The sequence below is a fragment of the Seriola aureovittata genome, chromosome 14 (assembly GCF_021018895.1).
Source record: "Seriola aureovittata isolate HTS-2021-v1 ecotype China chromosome 14, ASM2101889v1, whole genome shotgun sequence".
Classification (NCBI taxonomy): domain Eukaryota; kingdom Metazoa; phylum Chordata; class Actinopteri; order Carangiformes; family Carangidae; genus Seriola; species Seriola aureovittata.
Genome location: NC_079377.1, coordinates 24,618,342 through 24,636,689, shown reverse-complemented (window position 1 = coordinate 24,636,689; position 18,348 = coordinate 24,618,342). Strand labels below are relative to the sequence as shown.

Genomic DNA, 18,348 nt, shown 5'->3' with positions numbered 1-18,348 from the left:
TGAAAATAACCCAATACATTTTATACAAAATATTTATTATTTATATATATATAATTTTGAACGTTCCTTTACTTGCAGCTGAAGTTTTTGGATTTTGTGTATTTGCAGATCCGTTTTATGTTGGCAAGATATTTTTGTGAGTTTATATATACTTTTTTTGTATTTGTGGATACAGATTACACATTTACACACTGATTGTCATTTTGTTCACACAAATAATATTGAGACAAATCTACCACCATACTCAACAGTTTAATTGAACTCCACAAAAACACTAAGGCAGATGATCAATTTTTAGGTGTTTCCTTATACTGTAGGAACTAACAGATACAGCGGTAACACTGTATCTGCAGGCTCATCCCCCACAGCATTAAAAAAACAAAAAGAAATGTCGCTTTACAGGGGTTGCAGGATTTGTACAGCTTCAGCTGAACTGGGCAGATAAACTGAAAACAAAACTGAACTGTCACTGATGTTTATAACTCATATCTGCCTGGTACTAATATGCAATCTGTATCTGGATATCTGGATTAGGGAGTGCATGTTGATGCAGTAGTAAATGCACACGTCCGACATCAGATCAGACACATCTGGAGATGGTATCATGGAATTGTTTTACTTACAGTTACAACATTGCTCCAACAAAGAACACAAATGTCAAACATGCAGCTAAAAGTGTGTCACCAAACAGGCCTGAGTAACAACAATAACCTAAAAAAAAGGGCAAAACAAAAAATAAAAGTGTTGCTTTTTTTCTAGACAGATGTTATTTTAAGGGTAATATTGAAATCACAAGTAAATTTCATTGATATTTCATATTCTACAAACAAAGTATTGTTGACATATTGTATTTAATCTTCTGAGGTCGATGGATGTTTCTATTAAAATGCCTTTGCGATATAGAAATATGGTTTAAATGTTGTTAGAGTCTGTAGACTCTCCACTTTCCTTTACATATTCTTGCAAAATCAGTCGTGACTCATAGCCCTTTAAAATTTGGTTAAAATACAACACTATGACTCAGTGGTATTACAAAATGTCATTTTAGGCATTTATTATCCATTTACCTACTATTTCACCAATATATTGCAGTGTTTTTATGAACCTACAGACTTTGGTGAACACATTTCAAACACCAAAATAATGCATAAAGGCATGTTTTCACAAGATATTTTAAGAATTTAAAAAACCAGGCTTCAATTTTTCAGCATTTGGGGCAAATTATGTCTTTGCTCTGACAAAAACGGGCCTCATTATAGAAAGAGCTGGGATCGTTCTGAAAATTGTGACATAAAATACTCGGGTATAGTGTTATGTGTGAGAACCTTTTAAAGGTGAGTTTAAGACATAATGTAGAAATCGAGAAAATGCCCTCAGACCTTCACTCATTTCTTAGTTTGCTAGATATTAAATTTCACTTTATGTCTTTGATACGTAAGTATAAATATTGTTGGTTGATCTGTGTTTTCAACATTTAATCCATTCAGTGTGGAAAACAGTTTATTTATACCTCATTTATTTATTAGTTATTGAAATAAAAGAAAAATGAAACACACACACACACACACACACACACACACACACACACACACACACACACACAGTCCAGCCAAACGAGGTTTGCCTGGTCTTGTTCTCCTTTGTTTGTCCAGACTCCTGAGAAACGACATGAAGTGGGGGCTCAGCTTGACAATCATTCTTCCGCCCGGGGCTCTCTCTCAGCCACACCCGCCCCCGCTCACCACAAAGACTCTGGGCCAGCCAGTTCTTTCAGGTTGAGTGAGCTGCATAGCCGGTCTGCATGCTGCCTGGCTGTTGTCTGCACTGTGTGCTCTGCGCTGCTCCTGGACGGTCAGCATGGCTCTCAACGTCCCGGGACTGATAGTCACCATCATATTCTACCTGCTGGTGCTGGGGATCGGTATCTGGGCTTCCATCAAATCCAAAAGGGATGAAAACAGGACGCAGGCAGACCATGCAGACATGGCCCTGCTGGGGAACAGAAAAATCAGCCTGGTAGTTGGCATCTTCACTACGACCGGTGAGTGTGGGTCTGTGCTGCACCGCAGCAGCTGCTACCTGCAGGTTCGGAGGTATTTTAAATGAGCATCACAGGATGGGTTTGATTAAGTAGTTATTTTGAATTATTTGTATGAGGTCGATGTATCATGCTGATGTCTGCAGCTGATTTTTTGTGTCTGAATAATCGAGCGATCGACCGTGTGGATGACTAGACATGAACCATTCATTCATTCATTCATTCATTGATTGATGCCGACCATATTCCTAAATAATCTCTTTACAAACACAAACACGCCTTGATATATAACTGCAGGGAAGGACGAGGAAGCTGAGCAACACTGAGTGTTTCTCAACGGCGCGGTTCTGTCCCGCGGGGCCTCAGGAAATGTCACAGACCGTTGGAAGCAATACTTTTGACAGTTTAAGGTGGAATTACACCAAAGATTAACAAGTTGAAACTTGCAACTTCTTGCAAAAGTATTAGGTCTGCAACATTAAAACCAGCTGGTGGCCAGGTGTACTGATCTTTCAGACATATTTAGCAACTTTTTAAAGCCTCCAGCGATAAATCTCTCACTTTTTGAACAAACCTTAGCTTCTTTTGTTGTTTTGTCAGAAGACGTTATGGTTATAAAATCAGGATCAATGCAGCATGACATGAATTTTTGGCCATTGAACAACAACTTGTGCCTGAAGGAACAAACTGTGGCTGTGATCACACCCTCAGAGGTGAAACCACAACACTAATTATAACTCATAATTCATGATTAACACACAAGAACAACCCGACTCTCGTGTTTTTGTGACTCTGACAACTTTTCTAACAAGTTTTTTCAAATTGTGCACCGTGCAGCCACCTGGGTTGGCGGGACCTTCATCATCGGCACAGCGGAGACCGTGTACAACCCAAAGCTGGGCCTGATTTGGGCCGTGATGCCGTTAGCAGCAACGTTGGCCTTCACTGTCGGTAAGACAGGAGGAAGTGTTCAGGGTCTAAGTAAAGTCCAGCTGTGAAAACCACGGTGTCACATTTGACCCCTTCTGACCTTTTTCCCTCCCCAGGCGGCCTCTTCTTCGCCGAGCCCATGAGAGACAGGAAGTATGTGACCATGATGGATCCTTTCCAGATCAAGTACGGAAACGGACTGAGCGGACTCCTGTCCGTCGCCCCGCTCATGTCAGAAATCATTTGGGTGACTTCAACGCTCATAAGTTTGGGTGAGAATTTGACAAACTACGTCTCGAGCTGTCTGGACACGTGTCTGTGTCAATGTGCTTATGTGTCATTGTGTATTTATTTATTTATTTATTTATTATTTCTTTTAACTTGTTGGCCGTGTTTGCCTGTGAAATGCAGGATTGCTGTTTATTGGTCTTATTCCCAGATTCCCACGTGTTTCTGGAAAACGTTAAATTGTCTTACTGTCATTATTTTTGAACCACTAGTAACTTTACCCAATTGTGTCTTTTAGATCGATGCATAAACGCATCAATCACAAATTCAAATTCAATCCTGAACAATGACGTATTTATCACTCCCTCTTGTGTGCTATTGTTTTTATACAACAGTTCTATGACGCCATTTTAGTTAAATAAGCAACAACAGATGATTTGTTTGATTATTTCATCCTTTATTTGGCAAGGCTTTGCAAAATTGATTAACAGTTAATTGAACACCTGTGAAGTGGACGTGAAGTTAAAAGTCCCAGTGCTGTTATAACGTCCAATCAGATCACTTGGTCGGAGCTAACAGTTGTATAATATTCCGTGTTCCCTGAATGGGAATCCACATGCATGTGTGTGTGTTGGTGTGTTTTCAGGTGTGCACGGTAACTGCATGTGTATGTGCCATAGGTGTAACCATGAGTGTGATCCTGGACTTGTCCTACGCTGTGTGTATCTGGATCTCTGCAGCTGTGGCCATCACCTACACTCTGCTGGGAGGCCTCTACTCTGTGGCCTACACAGACATCATACAGCTCTCTCTCATTTTTATCACCTCGGTGAGTTAGTTTGGATTATCCCTCTGGAGTCCATTTTTATTTTATTTTTTTTAGTGCATTAAATTCTGTCTTTGTGTTCCACCTTTTGTTTCCTTTTTTATCCCGAGATACATAAAATATAACACGGGTACCTGTGAAAATGTTCATATCTTTAGTCATAATCAATTAAAATATCATTATAGAAAAGCTTAAAGTTGCAAAAACTATTGTTTTACTATTTTTACACACTAATATAGAAGAAATATGTAAGAAATGAAACTTATTTTTGTTCCTGTTTCATTGAAATGATAAATTCATTGTGAATCATGGAAAATATCAACAATTCAGATTCTGTGTGATCATGTGTAAAAGTCCCACATCAGCATTTTGAACGGATTTCCTCAGCTTGTCTCTACATGACATTTACAGTTACATAACTGTAAATAAAACAGTGGCCACAGACAGACTCGAGGTTCAATGTGAAATTTACCAAAATTTACAATTACAATTCAAAATTCAAAATATGTTATGAGTGATAATACACTCGATATTATCATTATTTAAAACATACATTTGTTTTCAAGGCCTAAACATTTGGAGAAATATAGATTTGTTGGATATATGTTGTGTAGTTATTTATCCAGGCAGAGATAACCCCCTGATGACATCACTATGACATCATCAGGGGGTTATTTCTCAGACTTTAGAAATCTGCTTCTGGAGCCACAGCTGACTCCATGTGATTAAAATAATTTCTATTGTTTCTATTTCCCAGCTCTATGGGATAGTAGAGGTGGGCAATAGAAACACATTAACCTTCTGTGTGTGTGTGTGTGTGTGTGTTAAATATCCCTCTCTCTCCTCAGTGGCTGTGCGTCCCTTTCGTCCTCATGAACCCGGCGTCCGTCGACATCACCACCACGTCCTTCAACCACACCTTCCAGGCTCCGTGGGTCGGCTCTCTGACCGCAGACAGAGCCTGGAGGTGGATCGACATCTTTTTGCTCCTGGTAAAGTCACGAAAAGCTTCAAGATTAAATCAAGACTGATGCACATGCTCAAAATATGTTTGATTTCAACTGAGATGTGCAGCCGTGGAAAAGGATGACTTAAAAGTGACAATGTTAATCTGATGTTTTAGGGGAAAATCGTGACGTTCAGTTTTATTCTTCTCTTCAAAAGACTCAGTAACTACATTGATGAGACACTAGATTATATATTTTCATTAAACAGCCAGAAGATGAGAGGAAGAGTTTCACTTCGCCTCTGGTTCAGTCTTAACAACCTCAAATTCTGGTTTCAATCAATACAGGAATTTTGTGTCTGAATTATTATTTATGTCCGATTACTGGAATTTAAAATTACAATATTCTGCTAGTATTAAAAAATAAAACTAAATTCCCCTCCTCGTGGTTGTCTGCCTCCGCTACTCAGACTAGTTTCAGGTTACATCCAGAGTCATTTAAAAGATTAACCATTAGTGTGAAATTTTGTCATAATTTCTGTGTGAAGTCTTGAGCTATGGCTTTGACCTTTGACCTTTGACCACCAAAGTCTAATCAGTTCATCCTTGAGTCCAAGTGAAGGTTTGTGCCTAATTTGGAGGGATTCCCTTGACGAGCTATTGCGTTCACAAGGCCATAATCATGTTTTGTGAGATCATTGACCTTTGACCTCTGGCCACCAAATTCTAAGCAGTTCATCCTCGGGTCCTGGTGAATGTGTTTACCAAATTTAAAGAAATTCCCTCGAGGCGTTACAGAGATATTGCAAGGCCAAGACCACGATTTGTGAGGTCACCGTGGCCCTGACCTTTGACCCCGAATATCTACTCAGTTCATCCTTGAGTCCTAATGAATATTTGTGCCAAATTTGAAACATTTCATCGAGGTGTTTCTGAGATATCGTGTCCATGAGAATGGGACGGACGGACAACCTGAAAACAAAATGGCCGCCGGCCCTGGCCATTGTTCAGTGGTTAAAGTGAATCTTTAGACATGTTATTGTAGTTTAATAATCTCGGTTTGAGTTTGTGTCTGTATCTAAAGTGAGTTTCTTTTTAACAAACCTTATTTTTTAATTATATAAATGACCCAGCTGGTCATTAATGGAGTAACTTTTCAGATTTGAAAACTTTAATATAAAATTTGTTATGGATGAAAAACTGGAGGAAAGAGTCACTCTCCGTTTGAATATAAGGTAACGGAGGTTTTTCTATACTGCGTACAGGATCATCGACACCCTCACACATCTCTGTTTCCTGCTTCTCCCAGAGTATAGGAGACCTCGGTTTTCAGGACTTCCACCAGAGGACGCTGTCGGCCTCCTCCTCAGCCACGGCCAAGCTGCGATGTTACGCTGCCGCAGTTCTCATCCCCACCTTCGGAATTCCTCCTGTGCTCATCGGGGCAGCGGCGGCATCGACAGGTAAACAGGTGAAATAATTTTACCATGAAATTTAAACTTAATTTTTATTGCATCAGTTAGTGATTAAAGGAAAGTAAGTGTTACTGAAAGAACTAGTGGACCTATATTTGGTTTACTGTACAGTAGGTAGCTGTAGTGAAGTTCTCAGTGAAGTCATTTGTTTTGATTTGTTTTTTTTATTCCTCGGCAGCCATATTGTTTTTTTTAGGTTGTGTGTCCGTCGCATTCTCGTTGACACGATATCTCAGTAAAACCTTGAGGGAACTTCTTCGAATTTGGCACAAACATTCACTTGGACTCAAGGATGAACTGATTAGATTTTAGTGGCTAAAGGTCAAAGGTCAAGGTTGTGGTGACCTCACAAAACACGTTTTAACCATTACTCAAGACTTCACACAGCAGTTATGTAGTTAATATTTTATGACTGTGGATAAACAGGGATGAAACCTGGAACTTGTCTGAGTGGCGGAGGGATACGACCAGGAGGAGGTGATTCTGTGTTTTATTTAGAGATGATACGTCTGACATTTCATTGACATAAATCCCGTCCTTTTCTATTTCTCAGACTGGAACGTGACCTCGTACGGATCGCCGCCTCCGTTTGAACGAGGTCAGACAGGTCTGATTTTACCCCTCTCCCTGCAACACCTGACCCCGCCCTACATCTCCGTCGTCGGCATCGGAGCTGTGGCCGCCGCCGTGATGTCATCAACGGACTCTGCCCTGCTGTCTGCGGCCTCCATCTTCTCCTCGAATATCTACAAGAAGAACCTGAGGACCGAGGTGAGGGTGCAACAAGACAATAACACAAGCAAGGGAGGGAATAACAGATTTCTTTGCTGCTGCTTTCATTATGATGGTTCGTTTGGTTTGCAGGCGTCAGAGAACGAGATCCGGTGGGTGATCCGAATCGCTGTGGTTGCGTTCGGCCTGGCGGGTACGTCGCTCACCTTCCTGCACACCGGTGTTATGGCTTTCTGGGTCCTGGGTGGAGAAATCGCCTACATTATGATGTTCCCGCAGCTGGTCTGCGTGCTCTTCTTCAACGTCTCCAATGGTTACGGTGCCACTGTGGGATTCCTGGCCGGGTTTCTCTTAAGACTTCTGTGCGGCGAGCCGTTGCTAGGGCTACCGCCTGTCATCCACTTCCCAGGATGCACCCTTGAAGAAGGTGTTTACGTTCAGTATTCCCCCATCAGGACCATCTGTATGCTGACGGCGTTTGCCACCATTTTGCTGGTCTCCTACCTGGCTTCTCTGCTCTTCAACAAAGGACTGATACCCGAGCAGTGGGATGCGTTTAAAGTCATTGCCCGACCACAGACTCAGATACCAACAGGTGGCGCCAGCAGCAATGAAAACAACTTACAACCTCTGTGTGAGAACGGAACCGCCTCAGATCCGATGGTGGAATCAACGTGTTGAAAAACACTAACTTAACACTAACAACATGTACCTCGATAAAACTATATCATGAACAGATTATAAAATATGATGGATTGTGATAAATTACACTATGAACAAAGTTGGTTTTCTTTGGGATCAAACAGTCCAGATCTCCTCATGTTTACAATAGAAAAAAATGAAGAGGTATGCGAACACTAACTCACAATATTAACTAAATACTGTTGCTTCATTAATCAATTTGTGCAGTGGAAAACAACAGCTGTATGGCACTGTCAGCTGTCACGTCACTCAGCTGTTGGTGGCTGCTGGAGTTAACACCAACATGTCCAGTCACATCATCAATTGCAAAAAAATAAACACCTTTTCTTACCTGAAGCTCTTCGTCAACGTCTTGCAGGTCGCACACACCTTTAACTTCACTTCATGTTTTTAGCAGCTTAAACTTTCTGTGGCGCCAGAGATGTGAGGAGACAAGACAAAGTGTGTCCCTTTGAATGGTTCATTAATGATTTAAAATGTAGGGTTTTCATCTCTTAGATTAATGCACTGTGGCAAAGCAAGGGGAATGTGTAAGGATATATCTCACTTCTTGTTGTTGTGATGTATATTTCTCCCCCTTCGTAGGTCAAAAGTACAACGATGGAGTGAATTGATGGTAAACTCTTTTGCAGTTACTAGTCTTGCCGCTAAATGTCGCCAGCTGTTTGCTCCTTCGTTCCTACGTTCCACCTGTGGGTGGGTGTACCACTCTAAGCGGTCCGACTATAATGTTGTGAGCCACATTAGTTCCAGCTTTCGCGTCAGCGCCGTATCGTCGCAGATAATCAATTATGGGCAGGCTCAGAGTTACAGGGGCTTTTATATCTACCCATCCATCCATCCATCCATCCATCCATCCATCCATCCATCCATCCATCCATCTACTAACTGCCGAATCGGAAGCTCCTTCAGCACCATTAAGCGAACTGATGATTTTATGAAATGCTAAAAGCAGTGAGGGTGATGTCATCAACTTTGTGAGGCTGGTGTGTCCAGCTGTTTAGAGCAACAACAGGAGTAAGAGACAGGGCTGTTTGAGCCGCAAGAACATACATCCAGGTTGGTAGAGTTTTTTTTTTAATTCTTATGTTTTTAAATGTGATTAAAGATCTAAAAACTGCTGGTTCATAATATTTATTACATGTAATAGTAACTGACAGTTGTCTGTGCAGCCAATGGTGCAAAGCAGGAAGGAGAGCTAATGCTAATGTACTGCACTGTTCATCCACCCAGCAGCTTCAGGTTGTTTCCATGTTGTAGGTCTGAGATGAATCCATTTGAATTGGCTTTAGATTATTAAGTATTGTGCCCTTATTTTATTTTTTCCTGTCATCTGATGCCTATATTGTTATAATTTAAAGCACAGGGTACAATATCCACTGGATCTCACAAGACTATTTATGCAGCAGAGTCGGAGCTCTTAACTTGAAAATATTGTCTGGACATTTTCACACCCAGATTTTGCCTCTTCATCTTGCTCATCCATAATTCCACATTAAAGCTCAGTTCGAACAAGAGGGTCCAAAAAACAGTGTCTGTTCCTCTGTGTGTGATGTCTTACATGGTGTGTGTACTTTATTTATGGGAACTTGTTTCACAGGAAACCAGCCGTAAGATGACGTCTGAATACCCCACTGATTTCTTGGCTGTGTTGTTCTGGATGAACATCGGCGCTGGCATTTCTTTGACTTTACTGGCCATCTGTTCTCTGTGTTGCCAGGTATGTAAATAATGACTTACATTTATGTGTCTGTCTCTGTGTGAATGATTACAATAATTCAAATTAAGGGAAATGCCTTAATCAGTGTCCTTTGCTGTGCTGAAAATACAAAGACATTACAAGCACCAAGTGCTTCCTGAGACAGGACAATATAAAATAATTACATGGAAGGAGTTAAAGTTAGAATATGTTAGAAACTTATCTTTTTCATGAATGTTTCCTGCAGCCTCGAAAGGATCAGCTCCCCATCACCTATGTCGCAAACCTCCTCATCTCCAATCTGTTTCAAATGTGCTCCACCATCCTCTGGGAGATACAACTCCCAGGAGAGGCTGGGTTTTGGATTTCACTGATGATCTCTGTATTAATTTTGTGCTATGGTGTCCTGACCAGTTTCTGCTTCAGGATTTGTGTCGCGCTGGAAAGGTAGCTGTCTGTATTTCCAGTATCATATTCTGAATCATCCTGAATATAAAATACTGTTCTGTGATAATCCAGAATATCTGTCTCATCTTTTCTTGCAGGTACATGGTGATCGCCTTTCCAGAACAGAACTGCATCAGACGACTCAGGACTTCTGTGTTGGTCTGTGCCGCGATCTGGATCCTTGTATTTTTCATATTTTTTTTTGCCATTTCCTCCTCGCAATATTTGATCATCCCCTTCCTCATCCTCGTACCTTTCCCCGTGTTCATCGTCTGTCTGGTTTTGACCCTCAGAGCGCTGCCTGCTGCCACCTATGTGCCCGCTGAGGAAAAACAAAAAATTGTGGGAGTTTTGGTTCTGTTGCTGGTTAATTACACTCTGCTGATCCTTCCTGCAATCATTATCCTTATTTTAATGATTTTGGATCACTCTAATATTTCAGGGTTCGTTCTGCCCCTGATTCAGCTCAGTGTTTATTTGGACTTGATTCTGGTTGTTCTCATGCGGGAAGGGCCCGTCAACAAGTTGCTGGCGCGCCTGTGCTGCTGCAGGACGGACGACGTTGCAGAACGTTCTGGTCTGAGGTTCCCTGGTGGTGGAACAAACTACCAAACACTGCCAGAGGAGGAGCGATCCTCTGCATCATCAACAGTCTCTTGAAGACTCGTCTCTTCAGAGAGCAGCTCGTCTCCTAACAGCTCTAACATTCCTAACTAGCTCTGACTTTGCACTTTCACTGCCCTTCTTTACTTGATGTCCTTGCACTTATTAAATAGATGTAGTACTCAGTACTTACGCCAAGGTTTCTTACTGCACTGAGGCTTTAGTGACGTCCCTCACTTGTAAGTCGCTTCGGATAAAAGCATCTGACAAAGTATTTGTAATGTGCATGTCAGTTCATATGCATATTGTTTTGTTTTCAATGTGCAAATATCAAATAATTAATAACATTCAATTTGTTAATTATTTTTTATTTTAGTGGTTTTGCTTTTTCATGTTTGCGAGCATGAGCTGTGTGTCATTTTTGTGGATGCTGGACCCCAGAACACATAAAGAAGGGGCTGGATTGAATTGTGTCGGCTGCTCTGCAGTTTGAATCATAATTTTGATATTTGTTATTATTCAGTGAATGTAAAGTAAATATACAAAAATAAAAGATTGCACCTGGAGAAGATGAAACGTGGTTAAGTATTTGCTTTCTGAAATATTGGTTGCTAATTCAAGAATAATTAAACGGGGGAAAAAAAATCTCATTCACTTGCGTTCCTGCACCATTCAGGTATCCTGGGAAATAAGAGAGCAGATAAACTGGCAAAGGAAGCAGTTAAAAAAAAGAAGCTGTTGATAGGTTGATAATAAATGATCGGGGGGGGGGGGGGGGGGGGGCTGCGCTGGAAAAACGCACTTAAAATGAATATCTTATAATAGTGAGGGGGGGTCAACTATAGGTGGTAGTAATGAGACACTTTGGATGCCAAGTAAAAGGCCTTAGAAGCAGCAGAGGAAGAAGAAGCAGCAGAAGAAGAAGCAGCAGAAGAAGAAGCAGCAGAAGAAGAAGCAGCAGAAGAAGAAGCAGCAGCAGGAGAGGCGGGGTGAGCCTGGTGTGTACACAACTCCGGGATTCACAGAGTTGTGTAGTTTCAGTTACGGGAACAGACGCTCAGGTTCGTAGAGGTTTTTATTTTATTTTATTTTAATTATTTTTTAATACTAATGTTTTTAAATGTCTTTGAATGTGTTAAAACTCAGTGTTTACAGCTTCAGTTTAGGAAAAGCTTGAAAAACAACAAGAACAAGTAGAAATTAAAACGTAACTGTATTAAAACAGCTGGAAATGCGTCTAAAATAAGTGTGTGTAATTATGAAATCAAGTAATTAGGAGGAAAGATGAAATAATTACGCTGCTGAACTTGCCTGAGAATCATCAGGTGTTTTAAGATTTATTAAGTTTCATAGTAATTCACTGACGGAGCCATTAAAAGCTATTAAAAGTAATGTGTCTTTATATATTTCCTCTGGTTTAATGTCAGTATTGTTATAAATTAAAAGCGCAGGATACAATATCCACTTGATGTTGAATATGAGGTTGTAGCTCGTTGTCTGCGTGAACACGGGAGGAAAGAGGCGTCGTCTCTGTTACTACACTGTTATTACACCATCCTTCACCGTTATTACTTATTGAGCCGGGAAGTTCAGATCAGAGAATTTATTTTACAACTTTACCCAAGTTTTCTCCAGGTAGTTTCTCGTTATCTCGGGATTAAGAGCTCTGTTATCTTCACATAACGGGATAAAAAAAAGTATGTTAGTTTTGGTTTTCCCTCATTAACAGGGATTTGTCTCACAGCTTTTCCCTCCACAGGAAAAACCAGCGGTAAGATGCAGCTCCACAGCCTCGATGATGCCGCTCGGGTTTTGTTCTGGATCGACGTGGGCGCTGGCCTTCCCTTTACTCTGCTGCTCCTCTGTTGTCTGTTCTGCCTGGTGCGTGAATAATGACTCATATTTATGTGTCTGTCTGTCTGTGAGTGAGTTCAAGGATTAAAACACGAAGTCATTAATTTGATGCCCGCGCACAAAATCAGTTGTTCTAATTTTAGACCTTTCAGATACATCTGACCTTTTTTTTGTAAAAGTATTAAAGGAATAGTTTGACAGTTTTCTGAGATGTAGATGTGAAGATCGATACCACTGTTATGTTTGTCTGTTAAATATGAAGCTGGAGGTGATCAAGTCCAGTCAGTGTCCTTTAAACTAATATAATATGCTGCTTATTAGTATCTCCACAACATTTGATGTAAAGATTTTTATTGTTTCAGCCAATGACTTTCGGACAATGTCGCATGTTTACTGCTCTGTTAATGTTAATTCTTATGATAATGAACTTTTATTCAAGAAATGCAGCCTCGAGTCCTGAAAATACAAAGACATTACAAGCATCAAGTGCTTCCTGAGACGGGACAGTAATAAAATAATTACACAGAAAACAAAGAGTTAAAGTTAGAATATGTTAGAAACTTATCTTTTTCATGAATGTTTCCTGCAGCCTCGAAAGGATCAGCTCCCCATCACCTATGTCGCAAACCTCCTCATCTCCAATCTGATTCAAATCTGCTTCTTGTGCATCTGGATCTTCTCTTTTCATGGATATAGCATGATGCTGATATTCCAAATAATCTCTACATTTGGTTTCTTCTGCGGTATGACGACCAGTCTCTGCTTCAGGATGTGTGTCGCGCTGGAAAGGTAGCTGTCTGTATTTCCAGTATCATATTCTGAATCATCCTGAACATATAATACTGTTCTGTGATAATCCAGAATATCTGCCTCGTCTTTTCTTGCAGGTACATGGTCATCGCCTTTCCAGAACAGAACTGCATCAGACGAGCTGGGACTTCTGTGTTTGTGTGTGTCGCGATCTGGGTCCTTTGTGGTATCATTATTTTTTTTTGCCTATACATGGTGCGTTTTTTATTCATCCCCTACCTCACCCTCGTACCTTTCCCCCTGTTCATCGTCTGTCTGGCTTTGACTCTCAGAGCGCTGCCTGCTGCCACCTCTGTGCCCGCTGAGGAAAAACGAAGAACTGTGGGAGTTTTGGTTCTGTTGCTGGTTAATTACACTCTGCTGATCCTTCCTTCAATCATAATGATTATTGTAATGTTAACGGATGCCACTGATTTCCCAGGGGTTGTTCTGCCCCTGATTCAGCTCAGTGCTTTTCTGGATTTGATTCTGGTTGTTTTCATGCGGGAAGGGCCCGTCGACAAGTTGCTGGCGCGCCTGTGCTGCTGCAGGACGGACGACGTTGCAGCAGATGATTGTGGAGAATCACAAGTGTGACTGATGTAGAATGTAGACAGGTGGGTGCATGTAGGCACAGAAAAAAAGAAAGAAAGAAAGAGACGCAGGGAAATTAAAATCAAGGCAGCATCTTTAACAGATGATGTTTGCATGTGGACACCTGACTGAAAAAAGGAAGCGTTTATGATGTTGACTGTTGGACACTGAAAATGAAAATGCAAATTTTATAATTACAGAAAGACTCCAGATATTATTTACATGTTTAACACAGAGAGAGAATCTTAACAAGTCTCAGCACTCCACCCACCTCTTAGTCCAGGCCATGGTTCTCTCTCACCTCACCTCCCTTCATTCACAGTGAAACCCGAATAGATAACAGCCCGTCTGGTCTTCGATCAGCCCGAAAAGTAACGAGTCACTCCTCTGCTCATCGACCTCCACTGGCTGCCCATGGCTGCCTGAATCAGATTCACGTCTCTAATGCTGCCTTCAGAGAGACTTCTGACTCCATCTACTTGAACTCAATCAGCTTTATGCTCCTCCTCAACCACTGCGTTCCTCCAGGGATCGTCGTCCGTCACAATCTCTTGGATCCTCATCTCTTCAGAGAGCAGCTCGTCTCCTAACAGCTCTAACATTCCTAACTAGCTCTCACTTTGCACTTTCACTGCACTTCTTTACTTGATGTCCTTGCACTTTTTAAATAGATGTAGTCCTCAGTACTTACGCCAAGGTTTCCTACTGCACCGAGGCTTTAGTGACGTCCCTCACTTGTAAGTCACTTTGGATAAAAGCGTCTGACAAATATCTAAATGTAAGAATTTGTAATGTGCATGTCAGTTCATATTCATATTCTTTTGTTTTCAATGTGCAAATAATAAATTCAATTCAATTTGTTTATTATTTTTCATTTAAGTGGTTTTGTGTTTACATTTTGTCTAGTATAACTCAATAGATTTTTGTTCAGGCATCTTTAGTTGCCACAGGAGGAATCCCACTGAGGTTGGTTGTTTGCTTTTCTTTTCTTTTCACCACGAGCAGTTTGACTTTTTTGTGGATGATGAATTATAATTTTGTCCTTATTCAGTGAATGTGAAGTAAAAATATAAAAATAAAAGCATGTGGAACTTCAATAGATAGATAGACAGGGTGCACTTTGGCTGAGAGTAAAGGAAATAGATGTGAACTTGTGTGTGTGCGTTTGTGTGCACGCAACATGGGATCCTACAGAGAACGAACTGTCTGAGCGGTGACGTGTGATGTCATCAACAGGAAGTGGTTCTGAGGCGGGTAAGTTGTTTTTTGTTTTTTATGCAATTTTTTAAAAAATGTGATGAAACTCAGTGTGTATAGCTTCAGTGTCGGGATGGCCTGACGAACAAGTAGGAATAAGAAGTTAATGGTAGTTAAAACAGCTGGATAAGCTGTGTTAATCTCTATACCCTTGGCTGTCTCAAATCAGTGTTGCTTTCACAGAAGAACTGTAATTATGTAATGTAATTCTGAGATCCAGATCTCATCATTAGGAGGAAAGATCTCATAATTATGCCCCAGAACAGTTTCGTAGTAGTTTCATTGTAATTCACTGACAGTTGTCTGTACACCCAATGGTGCATAGCAAAAATTTAGCTCTTAAAAGATAATTCAGTTTAGTTCATTTTCAAAATGTAAACAAATATAAGCTCAAGTTGTAACCCACACACTGTATATCCACTCAACAGCTTCAGCCTGCCTGTTTCCAAGTTGTAGATCAGAGCTGAATCCATTTAAATCACAAAGTATTGTGTCTTTATTTTATTTTTGCTTGTGTGATGTCTTAAAGGGTGTGTGTACTTTATTTATGGGAACTTGTTTCATAGGAAACCAGCCGTAAGATGACGTTTGAATACCCCACTAATGTCTCTGACGTAACATCGGCATTCCCTTAACTCCACTGTTTTGCCTCATACGTAAAGAATGACTCATATTTATGTGTCTGTCTCTCTGTGAATGATTTGAAGAATTAAAATAAGTAATTACTTTGATGCCTGTGTGGCACATGGGATAATTATGTAATATTATTCATTAATTTAGACATGTGTATGAGCTCATGTTCCAGTAGGTGTCACAACCTCACTGTGCTGAGTGCTGATGGCACCATGACGCTGTCCTTGGTGCTGAAGTAACAGACGGATTTGTACAAACATATTATTTGATATTAACTTGTCCTCTAAAACAGAGGCTTTCCAAGTCTGTGAAAGTGAGCCTCCCCTCAGAGAACATCTAGTTGGTCACCCCCCCCCCCACCCCCCTTTCTTTTGGTACACCATATGTCGTAATTTGTTAAAACACATTTTTAACATTTTTTTTAATAATTTCTATCTTTACTTTTTGAACATCTTTTGAACACAGTTCCATATCATACATTGTAAAGCTATTTTGCACAATTTTACTTCAGTCAAATTACTTACAAAGATCGAAGTAAGTCTTGACACCAAATGAAATCTTAACTGCACATCATTCACAGCGTTGCTTTTCATATCACTGTCACAGGTAGTTGAGATTTCTTATACAACGGAAACTGTTTCAACTTTATGTGTCAGGTTTTAATTAAACGAGCCAGTTATTTTTTTTTTTTAATCTAGAAACAGATTTTTAATTCAATTTTAGGAAAATGTACAATTTCATATTAAAAACACACACACACACACAGACAGATGTATTTGTATATGATACTGAATACAGATAAACATAGTATGTGCTGATTATCTCAGCTATTAAAATAATATAAGGTTTGTTTTTGTGATTAAAGCGTAATAATGATATACATGAACTTTTTATAGAACATTTTATGTACATGTCTTGAAGCTTTCACAGTGCACCGCAGCAAGTGAACCTACAGTTAGATGTGTTGTAGGAAATCATGTGAGAAGACGACAGTATCTGTCTTGTCTCTATTTCCTACATTTCTTCTTCTGTTTTTCTCTCTTTCTCTGACTACATGGAGCGAATGTGTATAAGTTGTCATCATTCATGCTGTTGGTCTGTTGCTATCATCACTGTCCATCCTGCAACGACACAGAGAGGCCAACAGCTTGTCTACAGCTCCTTTCCTACTGAAAACATACAGGAACACGTCTGCAAGAGGACTGAACCTTACAAACATGAAAGACACAACATCGAGGGCATCATTACATTGGACTTCTTCTACAAGGAACCAAATGATGGAGGGCAGGAACAACAGTGTGTAAATAAGTAGAACCAGAATCAAAACTGCCACAATTCTACGTTTTTCATTGAGAGGGACACTAATGGCTGCAGACAGGGCTTTAACGGTCCCACCCAGGAAGAATATGAACAGAGGGAAGGGAAGGAGGAAGAAGACTGCAAAGGGGATTAGCATGTCGACTAAATCAACCAAGAAAACCATAGGGAGAAAAATCAAAAGAGGAAGGGTCCAGACCACGACACAGACCACTACAGAGGCCTTGATGGTTCGTCTGAAGTGGTAGCACAGCGGCCAGGCGATGACCAGATACCTGTGATACAACATAGACACACAGATTCTTTGTAGAGCATCTGAATTATATCATGTATAATACAAACACTATATACAGTATACATATATAAAATGGTCAGACATGTAGCTTCACAAATACTGAATAAACTGATAGCTACCTTTCCAGGGCGACACACACCATGAAGCCAACACTCGCCATCAGACCAAAAATGTAAATAAAAAGGAAGATTTCTGTGATGATCAAATCTTCAGGTTGTACCACTTCAACGATCATGCAGCAGAGTTGAAGGAAGTCAGAAATGAGAAGGTTGATGATGAAGATTGGCGCCGTGTGATCGTTTCTGACCTGCAGGAAAACAGTGGTAAGAGTAAACACAGCAGTTGGAAACATGTTCTGAGCTGATGACATGTTGTCTTCTTGCTCTGACAACAATTGCAGTCAGAACCATGAATGCATATTCTCATCAAACTCTCATGAGTGCTGTCAGAAATATCAGATATGACACAAACACATGCTGATTAACAGGTTTTATGTCTTTCTGAAAAGTGCTGTACAAATAAAGTCTGATTGATTGTTGGATTGAATTTCACACGTTCTTTGAATTTTGTGGTGGGGAAAGAAACAATGCAACAAATAATGGCTAAAAAATAAATAAATCTCATTCATCATGTACTCACCAGAGAACAAACTCCATGGATGGCCAGGAGGGTCAAAGGAAGGCCGATACCAATGATAATGCATGTCACCACATCCATGATGAATATAACTTTTTCATTATAGTCATCTTCATAGTCACTGTCATCGTAGCTTCTGTTCTGTGAGGTGATGTCAATGTAATCATAGTCATCTTCATAGTCACTGTAATTGTAGCTTCTGTTCTGTGAGGTGATGTTAATGAAGGAATCTTCCATTCTTCACTGTGAAACCTGTTGTTTGAGAGATCAACAAGTGTTTTAACATTTACCTCACATTGTTCAGTGATAATACTAAAGCTGTGAAGTGCTGTTCACACAAATACAGT

General features: G+C 40.3%; 3 protein-coding genes across 3 annotated transcripts; 2 read left to right on the top strand and 1 right to left on the bottom strand.

Annotated features, from left to right (window-relative positions):
- Positions 1-1,571: 1,571 nt before the first annotated feature.
- LOC130180894 (high-affinity choline transporter 1-like) lies at positions 1,572-11,306 on the top strand. Its single transcript, XM_056394535.1, has 11 exons — positions 1,572-2,041; positions 2,876-2,989; positions 3,085-3,240; positions 3,877-4,025; positions 4,871-5,014; positions 6,278-6,431; positions 6,997-7,214; positions 7,308-8,936; positions 9,478-9,597; positions 9,824-10,023; positions 10,122-11,306. The coding sequence occupies exons 1-8, from the start codon at positions 1,858-1,860 to the stop codon at positions 7,854-7,856; spliced, it is 1,668 nt and encodes a 555-aa protein (XP_056250510.1). The 5' UTR covers positions 1,572-1,857; the 3' UTR covers positions 7,857-8,936; positions 9,478-9,597; positions 9,824-10,023; positions 10,122-11,306.
- Positions 9,493-14,737, top strand: LOC130181689 (proteinase-activated receptor 2-like). The gene is made up of 7 exons (XM_056396056.1): positions 9,493-9,597; positions 9,824-9,933; positions 10,122-10,182; positions 11,516-11,687; positions 12,386-12,507; positions 13,070-13,269; positions 13,368-14,737. The coding sequence occupies exons 1-7, from the start codon at positions 9,493-9,495 to the stop codon at positions 13,864-13,866; spliced, it is 1,269 nt and encodes a 422-aa protein (XP_056252031.1). The 3' UTR covers positions 13,867-14,737.
- Positions 14,738-16,604: 1,867 nt separating this feature from the next.
- Positions 16,605-18,321, bottom strand: LOC130181699 (G-protein coupled receptor 4-like). Its single transcript, XM_056396069.1, has 3 exons — positions 18,005-18,321; positions 17,485-17,672; positions 16,605-17,345 (listed from the first exon to the last, which is right to left on the bottom strand). The coding sequence occupies exons 1-3, from the start codon at positions 18,236-18,238 to the stop codon at positions 16,838-16,840; spliced, it is 930 nt and encodes a 309-aa protein (XP_056252044.1). The 5' UTR covers positions 18,239-18,321; the 3' UTR covers positions 16,605-16,837.
- Positions 18,322-18,348: the final 27 nt, after the last annotated feature.